Source organism: Athene cunicularia (assembly GCF_003259725.1).
Source record: "Athene cunicularia isolate RWA chromosome 7 unlocalized genomic scaffold, athCun1 chr7_part1, whole genome shotgun sequence".
Taxonomy (NCBI): domain Eukaryota; kingdom Metazoa; phylum Chordata; class Aves; order Strigiformes; family Strigidae; genus Athene; species Athene cunicularia.
The window spans coordinates 9,472,488-9,484,862 of record NW_020799107.1 but is presented as its reverse complement, the minus strand read 5'-3'; the positions used below and the strand labels follow the sequence as shown (position 1 = coordinate 9,484,862).

Genomic DNA, 12,375 nt, shown 5'->3' with positions numbered 1-12,375 from the left:
GGGGGGGGAGTGTCCTTAATTTGCCTTTTCAAACCCTGTCATGCCCCTACAAGGATTAAAGCCCTGCCATTAGGTACCAGAGCTTTCTTTACTCCTAGGTTTCCCTCCCATCTCTGCAAAGGGTCGTGAAACACCACTAGAAGGGGTAAACTGCTATGGTAGCAAGGTTTTGCTGGGGTCAGGTTCCCATCCAACCCCTTGCTGAACCAACACAGGTGGCTGCAAATTTCCACTTCCCTCCCAGGTCTTGGAGGGGTTTGCAAACACAACCCTTTAAATCTCAGAAACCACTTGAGGAGAGGAGGTCATTGCCCTTTTCCTGTGGGCTCCTCCCTCAACTTTGATTTTTATCTTTTGGTGCAAAAGGAAAACACCTGCACCCAAACCCCGAGCCCCGTGGAATAATTTACCATCAAGTGTTTTGGTTACAAGCAGTGAAATGTTTGCAATCCTTTGCATCTTAGCAAAGGCTCTCCACTGAGTGGTGGCATTGGCTAGTCACATGGCAATAACAGAAACCTCTTTGGGACCATGCTAAGCTCCATTTAAGCAACCCCGCTCTTTTTGTGAAATCCAGTGCATGATTTTGCCGTATAACTTGTGGTTTGCACTCAAGTCATGCAAACACAACATGTCCTGGTGTGGCAACACGCATGCAAGGTGACTTGCTCATGCAAAGCAAATGGCAAGGCATGGTCATGTCAAGAAGCACATTAAAACCCAGTCTATACTGCTGGTGGTCTTGTACTGGAAAAGCTTGGATGCATGCTATAAAATGATCAAGGTGAAATAGTGGATTTGCATTGGTTTGTTATTATTATTTTTGGGGGCTGTTACCTGACGGCAGTCTTTTCTCAAGGGGTGGCTGCTGCATGGCTTTCTCAGCTGCTGCTGGAGGAAAAAGAGTATGGGTTGGGATTTACTGCTCTCCAATCCAAATGTTATTTGACAATATAATTACAAAAGGATCAGTCCCCACCTGGTACTTACATGGTTTTAAGCATTTGCTAATGCACTCAGCTTCGGCCTCAAATCTATTGGCATTACCACTGCAGCCACCATACCAACCCTGGCTGCAGATCTTGTTTTTGTAGTCAAAGAACCACACAATCTGATAGTCCTTGCACTGCATGCCCATGTCAAAGTCCAGCAAGCAAGGGTCTGGCCAATCTGCATTTCAAAAGGTGCAAAGGTTAAGTTGCATCTGAAAGGGTTAAAAGCTGAAAAAGCAAAGAGATTGAAAAGAAAAAAGAAAAAAAGCCCGGTACAGGACTGCTGGCATTTCCTTGTCATGTGATTTTTCTTGCTGAATGCAAACCTTCCCCAGCCTCTGGATTGCCTCTCCCTGCTCTTGATTTCGTCATGCATCCAAGCCCCAAGTCCCTGGACCAAGGTGATGGGAGCCCCTTACTCTCCATTGGTGCATGCAGGATTGGGCCATCACACAACTCCCCCCATCTATTTTCAAAGCTATTTGTCTTGGCAGTAACATTTAATCCTTAAGTGTGTTTATTTTATCTCTAAAGGCAAGCCGCACCTGGGAGACTTTAAGGCTTGATGAGGATTTAAACATACGGTCTTTCCTGCCCAGAAATGATAATTTAGGTACAAATCCTAGAGCTTTTATTAGCAAAGATAGACTATCCATGCTAGCTGCTGCTTTGCCTCAATAAGGAGGGCAGAATCTGGGGCTTCCTCTGAGGTCCATCAGAAGATTTACGCATGGATCTCTCCCGCTGCACAGAGAACTAAAGAAGACTCAGCTAAACAACCCATCCCAAATCCCCTGCCCTGTTTAATGTCTTTAGCCTGTTGAAAAAATTTGGATTAGCATCCTTGGGGAATGTTTCCCCCAGATTACCAGCTGCCACAAATCCTCGGGCGGAGATGTTTGCTGCAAGTGGGTCAACAAGAGGAGCTGAGATTGAGAGGTCTGTGTTGAAGCACAGAGTGAGCACGTAGCACATCCATTTTCCTCCAGACAGACCTACACAAGCTTACACACCTTGTTTCCAATGGGTTGGCACACAAGGGGTTAAACAAAGCCGTGGGGGGTGCATGTCACCTGGTGAGGACGAGCCAGGTGAAGGCTTCAGAGGAGATGTCAGTGCCAGGGAGATGGATCAAACGAGTGGGAATGCATGGGAAGGGTGGGATGATAAGACATGCAGCAAGGCAGAAGTGAGATGGTCCCCACCTGGCACAAGCCCTCAGCCCCTTCTGCTGCAGCAAGCTGCAGTGGTACCATCAGCCAGGCAGGAGGAGCAGCCAGACTCCAACAGCAGCTTTGCAACTCGCTCTGGCTTAACGCACTGAGCAGCAGCATCTACCCATGCTCTCAAATCACCTCTCAAAGAAAAAGAGCCACAGTGCAAGCAAAATGCTTAAAGAAAATGTACTGGGTCTGGCAAACATGAGAGTGATGACTCAGGGATGAGTTTTGGATGCCAGACCCATAGTTGGTGCCTGCAACAGGACTGTGCTGCTTTATGAAGGCTGAGAGCCCTTCCAGACCCTTGGAGGAAGGGTTGCAGCCTGGCACTTACAGTACAACTGAGTGTAATAGTGCCGATATAATGAGCTTGATGTCAACAAAAGCAATGAGATGACAACTACAGCGATTATGAGTTATTAACACAGGTTAACGGGATTAACAACAGAGTAGGAGCTGACAGCTTGCTCATTTAGTGGTTTGCTACATACCCCACTGGTGGCAGAGAAACAGGGGATGGGCAGATGGGTGAAACTGGAGGGAGGCTACCAATTAGCCATATTTATGCATATGTTTGACACTAACTCCCCTGAAAACCCCAGCTTGTTGAGAACTGTGCGTTAACCCAAGGAGCCAAGACCTATTTTTTGCCCCAAATGGGGAGAGAGGGAGCAAGCAAGCATCAGGTGATATTCTGCACCCACACCTGCCAGGGAGGCTATGGAGCACAGCTTGTCCCTCGAGAGCAGCCAGTACTTGGGCCCTGGCTCATGTCACATCCCTGCAATGGAAACGGGACCCGGTTTGAGTCCCCCATGCAGATCACAGCAACTTCAGGGGGCTTTGGATCCAGCATGGGGCAGAGACACCCATACAGGGCTCAGATCGGCATGGCTAAGGATGTCATGATCTGTTGGCTTTGCAAAGCAAAGGAGTCACAGTTCCTCCGGTCCTAGCAGGGCTCTAAGAAAGAATGGGTTTAGGAGCGGACAAGGGGAAGACCGGTGCAAATGGCCAGGCTCTCAGTGGTGTCCTGGCAGAGTCCCCCAGCCCAGCCCTCCTGCCGTCGCCCATACTCACCACCCTCGGGCCCTTCCAGCGGCTCAGTGTTGAGCATCATGTTGGCCAGGGACACCTTGGTCTGCGCCGGGATCTCTGGGGAGAAGAAACAGTGGGGTCAGCCAAGGGGAAGGAGATCTGCATCAGCTCCCTCGGAGCAGCCATAAACAAAATCAGTGGCCCCAGCTCCAGCACAGGGGATGCACGCAAGTCTCAGGAGCCAGGTCTGGATCTGTTTACCCTAGTACATACATTTCAGAAATGTTTATTGGAGGCAGTTTACAGGATGAGTAATCCACAACCGCCCAGCCGTGCTGGGATGAGTTCGCCTTGCTCTACTCAGCTGGTGGCTCTGCTTCATGGTCAGGCTCATCCTCAGGGGTGACTGCGAAGGAGCATCCCCAGGGCCCCACATGACTGCTTTGGATGGCCCCTGCTCACCCTACAGCATGCAACTGGAGGTCTATGGAGGAGCAGATGTGGCCTCTCTGTAGCCACTTCAGCCTTGCTCCTCTGGCCTTAGAGAGGGTAGGGAAAAAAGGCATCCTCCAGGGGAGAAAACAGTCCATAATGGATCTTCTCTTTCACAGAATCACACAGAATCACAGAGTCATCTCGGTTGGAAAAGCCCTTGAAGCTCCTCCAGTCCAACCATGAACCTCCCACTGACCGTTCCCAACTCCACCAGATCCCTCAGCGCTGGGTCAACCCGACTCTTCAACCCCTCCAGGGATGGGGACTCCCCCCCTGCCCTGGGCAGCCCATTCCAACGCCCAACAACCCCTTCTGGGAAGAAATGCTTCCTAAGAGCCAGTCCAGTTTCCCTGCAGCCCTCAAGGACTATCCATGCATTGCACACCTCTCCTTGACCACACTTTTCCCATCATGGTCTCGCATCCCTCTAGGAACTATGTTGTTGAGGATTGTCACCAGGGGAAGAAATCCCTTGTGATGGGAAGGAGAACATAGTTCATATTGCATCATGCCCCTTTCCAGGGCAACCTGTGGCTTATTTTCCATGGGGCTGAAGGGCAGGAGGGGGCTGCAGCCACAGAAAGGTTTGGATTTGTTTTTTTGGTGTGGGTAAAAAGGACAGTGCTACTCAGTGTACAGGTCACAGCTTGTGAGCACCACCACTGCCTGGTCAGTTTGTTCCCCTTTAAGATTTACTCTACAGGAAATGCAGCTTCCTGGGGCATCAAGAGCTCCAAGTCAGCGCGTGGAAATGTTACTTCTACACATTGATGACTTTTCTCAACATTTTTGTGGGCACATTTATTACTCGCAAAGGTTAAGAGACTTCAGACCTGATCCAAAGCCACTAGAGCCAACGGAAAGGCTCTCTGTGGGCACTGAAATTGGCTCTGAAATGCCAGAAGCAGCCAGATGCAGGAGCGGTGCAAACTTCTCCACACCACCAAGCCAAATCACCTCTACAACAAACTATATTTAAAAAAAATTGGTTGTCTCTTGCATAGCAACTTTTGGCCATGTCCAGGGGTTTGGTGAAGTTTACATGTGATCCATACACATGGAGCTTGGATCCCCAAAGGATTAAACTCTCCATCTAATCTCTTCTTTGTGTTATTTTTTAGGGCAATATAGTATGTGAAGCAGATAGGTGGCTATGGAAATGGCGATCAGAGAAAAAGCTTTTTCTGCTTAATTTGCAGTCAGGCTGGACTGGATTTACTCTGTGTTATCCCAGTTTGACTCATTATTAATTACAGCAATGCTGGCTGGACTCCACCAAGACCCATTGTGCAAAACCTCCTGCACGCACAATAAGACAAACCCTGCACTAGGACTGGCTTTAATTTTCCCACAATCTGTGTCAATTTAACACCACTGAAGTGTCAAGTTGCATTTGCCAGAGAAACACATTTGCAGCATTTCATAACCAGGTCCTGTCGCTTGTCTGGCAGATGCCACACATGCAGTGACACAACTGAGCATTGCTAGGACTGGGAGTGTTGGTACCAACTGATTCCGTGTCCCTTACATGATTTTTTTTTCCAGTTTTTGTGTCCATTTTATGAAAAAATAAATGTTTGTTTGTTTTCCCTGAGAGGTACTTACTTGTGCTGAATGTCCCTGTGTACGTTACTTTGGGTTGGGATTTCTGGTAGCCGGTAATGACGACAAGGTATTTCTGTCCACTTCTGAGTCCTCGGATGACATGCTCAGTGCCAGTCAGGTTTTGCTTCTGCACGAGAGAGTGGTCATGCGCTAAGGTGACGGTGATATCAAAGGTGTAGGCGCTGTGTGGCTCAGGGCTGGCCCAGCGCAGCCTGGCGCCGTTCTCAGTGACATCTGTGATCTGGATGTCGTGGGTCCTTGCTGCAATGCAAAATCAGGAGAAACACTAAGCGAGGACTTGAAGAGGAAACTCTCAAAAGAAAGGTCCTGCAGTGTTGCAGGATCTCCTTTCCAGTCCACAGCAAATAAATCTGCAGCCAGTGTGCCATGTACAAACCAGGTTGTGACTTTGCTATCTCAGATGCCCAACCTAGCACACTGCAGGGAGGCTTTTTTTTTTCATAGCCTAGATGATTTACCAAATGGTTTATTTATTTTCTAATAACCTGCTGCAATCTAGCAAATCAGAGCAATTTTTTACAAGATTTACACAGCCTGAAATGTGGACTTTCCCCAAAACTGTAAATGTGCTCAGTTAGATCCTTCTCTAGGGTGCAGTGGATTCACTGAACTGCTGGAGATCTTCAAACAAAGCCTGCTTAAGATTGAACTTAACCTTAGACAGGTCAAAGAAGTTGTTAGGGAAAGGTTTTCCTGCTATGGCAGAGTATTGGATGAGACCTTTATAAACACTGCCTGAAAGGAGCAGTGGAGCAAGAAACACCCAGAAATGATTGTTCCCCACAAGCTGATGAAAGCATTAACCTTGCAAATGCTGACTGATTTTATTTATTGCTTTTTGTTTATTATTTACATGGGGACATGCATTCATTGGCAGTCTAGCATCCCTGTGTTTGACACATGTTCTTTGCTACTTGTTCAGCTAGTGCAGAGCTGCCTGCACCCCCTTGGAAAAACACGTGGGAAAAATCCTTTACATGAACTGTGCTCACATGGAAGAGCTTTAGCATTCCCAAACTGATCTCCACACTGCTTCAGTGATGAACTAACTGAAGCAACTATTTGTATTAGGTGACAGAGACTTCAAAAAAATGACACTGAATGAATCACCATAAATAGCAAAACTTAGCCAAGGGATAATGCTACAAGGAAAACATAGCAAGAAAATGGGCCCCACTAGAAAGAGTTGCTGTACTATTGAGCTAAGCAGAAGGTGATGGATTGTCCCATGTTTAGACTTCCTGCTTGTGTTTTGCCTAGAGGCAGCCTGTGCCCCACCCAGTTTTGCACAAAATTCTCAGCACAAGTTGACAAAGCCTTAACCCCCTGGGTCAGATTTCCAGTTTTGCACTTAAAAACTTTTTTCTAAAAGCATAAAATTTGGCCTCTCCGTGACATTTCCCATAGGAATAATCCTCTCAGGGAAGAAGAAAAGCCACAACCCACTGCGGTACAGACAAGCAAGAGGCACTGCTCGCATGGGGGAGAGCTTTTCACGTACCGCCTTGTCTTTTCCTGCCACCTGCCATGGCAGACGTGGTGTTTGCAGTCGTGCGGCCGGTGGTTTTGGCCTGGCCGGCTGTGCTTGCTGCGCTCTGTATGGTGGCGTTCACCTGGACCACGGTGCTGGCTGTGGTCTGGTCGGTGGCTCTGGTCTGGGCCATGATGCTGGCAGTGGTGGTTCTGGCACGGGCGCTGGTGCTTGCAACAGGCTTCATGCTCGCACTGACCGTGCTGCTGGCATTGAGGGTCCGGCCTACGGTTGTGTTGGGTGCCACGTACCTGCCAAAGCAAAAGCAGCTGATACGACTTTTTTTTCCTCCTATATAAGGAGAATTTGACAGTGGAGAGGAGATGACATAGAAACCATTGGCAAGATCCCTCACCCCAAGGTCAATAGTTGTTGTCAGCTTTAGATACACGACAGCAGTGAAAAGTGCTGCAGAGCACTGACTATCACTTCGGGGACAAATCTGTCTATACACCAACTTTACACACGGAAGAGTGAATCCAGTAGGCAGATCTGTGGCATGCCTGATTTCAAGGGGTTTGACCTTCTAAAGCCAGGACAGCTCAGTGCTAGTGATGAGTGAGCCTTGGTAACACAAGCTTTCACTTCTGTTCAGATAATATTAGGATATATCCTATGATGGATCCTGAATATCAGATACTCCAGGGCAGCCCAGCCTGTGAAAATAGTTCCCTGAGTGGAAATCACCAAATTAATAGTAATTTCAGGAATTCCTGATCTGCATGATGATAGTAGCATATACCTCCTTCATATCCCTAATACATATATAAATATGACATTTAACCCAAATTTAAAATGATGTATGTACTTGTTTACCCTTCTCTAGTAGATATATCCGTTGCTCTTTGACATAGCATTGAAGGAACTAGTAAAAGGCTGATGATCCTGATTGTTAGCATTGAAGTTGCTTTTTCTTTTGTTTTCCAAACAGGGTCTGGGAAATGAAGGCTTCTCCCTCAGACAAGCTGCTAGCAAAGCTCATTCTCTCAAAGACAAATCAGTACTTACACTGCTTTGTGTCCGGTGTGCCCGGGCCTCTGGCTCTTGGCTTGCTGATCACTCTGGAACCACTCACATTGTTTCCTTATCTCTGGAGACAGGTAGAAAGCAAAGTCGCCTGGAGACAGAGAGAGCCTGACATGAAACACTCGTGTTGAGGATGGTAGTTACCTACCAACAATACATTACATATATTTCTTCTTGATCTAAAGAAACCTCTTCTCTTCTTGCTTGCTCTAATAAAAGCTATGGAATATCTCCTGCAGCAGCCTGAGCTGGGAGATCTATTATTCCAATTTACAAACATGACAGCAGTAACTACAAGACGCCAGAGGGCTGTTTGTCTTAGTCTGTCACATGTAAACAGTTTCCTTATAACAAGGCACTTCCAACCACACAGTAAATATTTTTTCAAGAGTTAGAAGTTTTCAGGACCCCTGTAAGTGGTGAATGGAAAAAGCAAATTAAGAAAACCTAAATGTTTATTTCCAAGGAAAGATGTGCTCATGTTTGCTTCCTATTTAGTGCAAGACATTCCTGATTCGGTGCTTTATTTGCCCCGTAGACTGATTTTCAGAGCTTTTTTGATAAAATTCGCTTTCCCCAAAAAGGCCTATTTCTTGCCCTTTCTGGCCAGATCTGTTTAGGATCTTTGACAGGTGGCTCTAGCTGGAGATCCAGCCTGGGGTCTCTAGGTAAGTGGAGATGCAAATTTTCATGGCACAATCTGCACATCCCAAATATAGCGGCATCATTTATCCCTGAGCAAAGAATTCTGTTCATGCGGTCCATCAATCTGCATACAGCAACTCCAGATCTCAGCCTGAGCCATCCAAATGCCTCCTAGGTATGATGTTTATGCTGAAATTGGGAAGAAAGATTTGCTGGATGTTCAGGGAGCTTGGGGGGAGTGTTAGCAGTCTGCTGGGCTGCAGAGGGCCAAGAGCCCCAGCAGGACCAAACCCTATGGGACATGTTGCAGATGTAACTGTCAGCCCAGGCAGGATTAGGTCAGATCCCACAGCTGAGCCCATGGAGACCAAGTCAAACCAGACAGAAATGTGAACTCTACTTGGTGGACCAACAGACAGCATGGGATGGGATGGGGAGGACAGTAACCAGACATATTCGACAAGGTAGACCTATGAGCAGCAACAAACTGACCAAACAGTACAGAACATATAAAAAGAGACTAACTTCAGTGGGGCCCCCTGCCCAAAGAGGTGGTCAGACTAGAGTCCACCCAACCAACTGGCAGGTAGATCAAACCTGGCAGATGAACCCCTCCAAGGTCACACATTACCCCTCCCATAATATTTTGGCTGCAGGATGTTATACTTACTTCTGATAAAAGATGGCAGCAGTCTCCCAAAGCGCAGCAAGGGCTCTTCATGAAGCTCTCCTGGTTTATCAACCAATTTGAAGAACACATCATTTGGCTCACTAGCTAGGCTATAGATATTCTTGGCATTCACCTTCCTGCCAATGCCCAGGACAACAAAGAAGTACCCTTTGCATTTTGCATTGGTAACAACCTTCTGCAGGTACTCAAGTTCCTGTTTATTCACTTTTCCGGTCATCATCAGAACTATAACTTTCAGATCCCGAGGGTTTGGTGCACTTCCAAAAATATGAGCCACTGTGTGTTCAATTGCACTTCCTATAGCCCTTGTGCCATGGAGCTGGGTCATTTGGTTCTGAAGGTAGTTAATTATCTTCTCTTTGGATCCATAATCAGTTAGTGAAAACTCAGTTTTTACTGGTGGGAAGCTTGAGTTGGTTTCATATTCATAAGGAGCTTGCTGGAGAACTGCCACTCTTGCATGGTGCTGAGATACTTTTGGCTCAGAGCTGATTTCCAGGTTACTTACAAGGTGGGAAATGTACTTCTTCATCTCGCTGAACTGCAGAGGAGTGGTGGACTCTGAGCTGTCCATGATGAAGGCTATGTCAGTGTCTACATCTGTTGGTGCTGCCCTTCTGTCTCTGAAACCAGGTCTCTGACTACCACTACCAAGACCACAGATGGGATCAGGGTCACACACATCTAGGGAAGAAATACAGTAGATTTCACCTGAAGGAACTGAAGGTGCCCCTCCCTTTTCATTATAAAAATCTCTTGTGTCATGTGAAATACTATCAAGGCATGGACATTCACTGGTCCATTACTTGATACCAAAGTCATTTCATCTCAAAACACATTTAGTTATGCATTTAGTATTTTTGCATGCTCCTTTGTCCAAAGGGATCCCTGAAGCACTCTGTCATAAATGGCAGAAGGCCATATTTTAGAGCATTAAGCTATCAGTATCTGGGCTGTAGAAGTGGGAATCAGCCAAAAAATGAGCTTCTCTTTACAAAGCGGAGAACGCCCAGCAAGCCTCATTCACAATGCCAATGTTTTCTGCTCAACCTAATATGAATCCCTTGTCTTCAGCAGCAAAAGGGCTGACTCCCAACTGGGCTTTCCTTCTGCACCACTGACAACTGACTGCTGCACAACCAGAAGGTTTTGGCACTGTTTAGAGGAGAAATTGGATGCTTTACCCAGACAAATGTGACAAGTCAAGAGCCTCCGGATAGTTTCATTCAGCTGACTGCCACTGGTTGGAAGAACAATTGCATGTCCGACTGCTGTGTTGTTGATCTGGTTAGATGCAAACAGAAAAACATGGTGTTAGTAATGCTGCCTTCTGTTATTTTCAGCTCAGAGTAGAGGAGGGCAATCCACAACTCTAAGAGATTCTCTTCTCAGCATGCTGCTTTTGGTGGACCCCATTTGGAGAAGCCTAATGCCCCCGACGTTAGTTAGTGGGACCATTTTAGAGACATAAACTCCAAGAAAAGGGTCAAGCACTTGAACCAGTGCTCAACATGCTCATCTGGGGCTTCTTTGTTGCTTTAAATCTCTGTACTCTCCCTCTGCTAACAAAGCTACTACTGTACTTCCACCTTCCCAAACTTTTGCCTTTCTGTTCAGACCTTTCTTGCCATGGGGACTGTCTTCTCTTCTGTTTCATACCACACCTGGCACCCTGGAGCCATGGTCTGAGAAACAAATGACTCATCATAACCTCACTAGCATTTCACAGCATGCGCCATGTTTGGATTTCTCCTCTAATAGACATGCTGGATGAATTTGGCCAGCAATGCCTTCTCAGCATTAAGCACTTGAAAAGCCTGTGGAAACCAGCCACTGCCTGTAGCAGCAAACACCATCCATCTCCCCAGCAAACCAGAAGTCAGGAGCAGAAAATGAAAGAGAGGGTGAAAGACCCCAACCTCCAGAGCTCTTGTGAGAACCGGGTCCTGCCTGCTGGTGAGGAACACAGGCATGACCCCAGCATCGTAGAGTTTCAGCACGGCATCGTTGAGCTGTGGGGAGGATCTCGTGTCCCCGTTGCTGAAAAAGACAGCCACCTTCCTCATAAGGAAGCCACTTCGGGCACGCTTGAATGTATTCCTGGCCACGAAAGACATAGCAGTCTCCAGGCTGCGTGGCTTTGTGGTCAGGGTCGCCTGGAAGTTTTGGATCTGCTGGAGGAGGCTCGATTTCTTCCTGGCATCAGCAAAGCGGATCTCTGTGGTGACCTCGTTGTTGTAGGTGACAAGAGCCACCCGGGCACCCCGAGGACAGTTGCTTTCAGCAATGGTTAAGTTGTTGACCACTCTGAGCACCGTTTGCTTCATCCTGTTGAAAACATCCCTCACAACGCCCGAGGAGGTGTCAATAGCAAAGGCCAGCTCAGTTGGGAAGACAGGACACTCTTTGGGACCTGCAAGAAAAGTGCATTGGGAACAAATAGTGCTCCAAATAGTTGTCAGAGTGTAATGACCATGTCCTTGGCAGTGGTAAATCATGCATACCACATACGAGGGGAGAGCAACAATTCTGGCATGTAGTCACACTGGGATTTAAAGGACTGAGGGTGACTTACCATAGCAGCAAGCTGTGGAAAAGATGGGGGAAAAAAAAAGCAGTTTGGTCAGTGCGTTTGTGTAATACAATGGGCATATAAGGGTAGAGACAGGGAATTAGCAAAGCACTGATGTACTCACGGCATTTGTCTTTGATGTTCCTCACGAGCGCACATTGCTTTGGAAAATAAGGAGAAGGACAAAGGGAAAAAAAAAGAGATATGTGACACAGCCAACAAAATAGTATTTAAAAACAAGAGAAAAATGATGCCATACTTACATCTCTGGATTCTCCTTTGTCACCTTTAAGTCCCTGTTTAAAAAATAAAAGACAAACTCAGTGCAATGTGTATTTTCAGGGTGCCCCATGAACCCAGCTGGAATAATTATCTGAGCAGGGGTCATTCAGAAGCTAAGGGAAAACCTGTCTATTTTCAGTTCTGTTTCCAGCAACAGGGGGACACATTTTCCCATGTGATGAGTAAATCTAGCTAAGGCCAAACCCAAAAGGGACATTTTATGGTGCTCTAGAGTCATGTGCAAAACAAGCCAAGTC

At 46.9% G+C, this 12,375-nt stretch overlaps 1 protein-coding gene across 3 annotated transcripts in view; it reads right to left on the bottom strand.

Annotated features, from left to right (window-relative positions):
* Nucleotides 1-12,375, bottom strand: part of COL6A3 (collagen type VI alpha 3 chain) — a 63,247-nt gene that overhangs the window by 4,568 nt on the left and 46,304 nt on the right. For all 3 annotated transcript variants that reach the window (XM_026852612.1, XM_026852610.1, XM_026852611.1), the window contains 12 exons: nt 12,100-12,132; nt 11,961-11,997; nt 11,840-11,851; nt 11,184-11,677; nt 10,449-10,548; nt 9,244-9,948; nt 7,911-8,019; nt 6,873-7,153; nt 5,351-5,611; nt 3,293-3,367; nt 991-1,170; nt 838-891 (listed from right to left, as the gene is read on the bottom strand). In XM_026852612.1, coding sequence (XP_026708413.1) covers nt 838-891; nt 991-1,170; nt 3,293-3,367; nt 5,351-5,611; nt 6,873-7,153; nt 7,911-8,019; nt 9,244-9,948; nt 10,449-10,548; nt 11,184-11,677; nt 11,840-11,851; nt 11,961-11,997; nt 12,100-12,132 — 2,341 coding nt within the window. The remainder of the gene's footprint in view (nt 1-837; nt 892-990; nt 1,171-3,292; nt 3,368-5,350; nt 5,612-6,872; nt 7,154-7,910; nt 8,020-9,243; nt 9,949-10,448; nt 10,549-11,183; nt 11,678-11,839; nt 11,852-11,960; nt 11,998-12,099; nt 12,133-12,375) is intronic.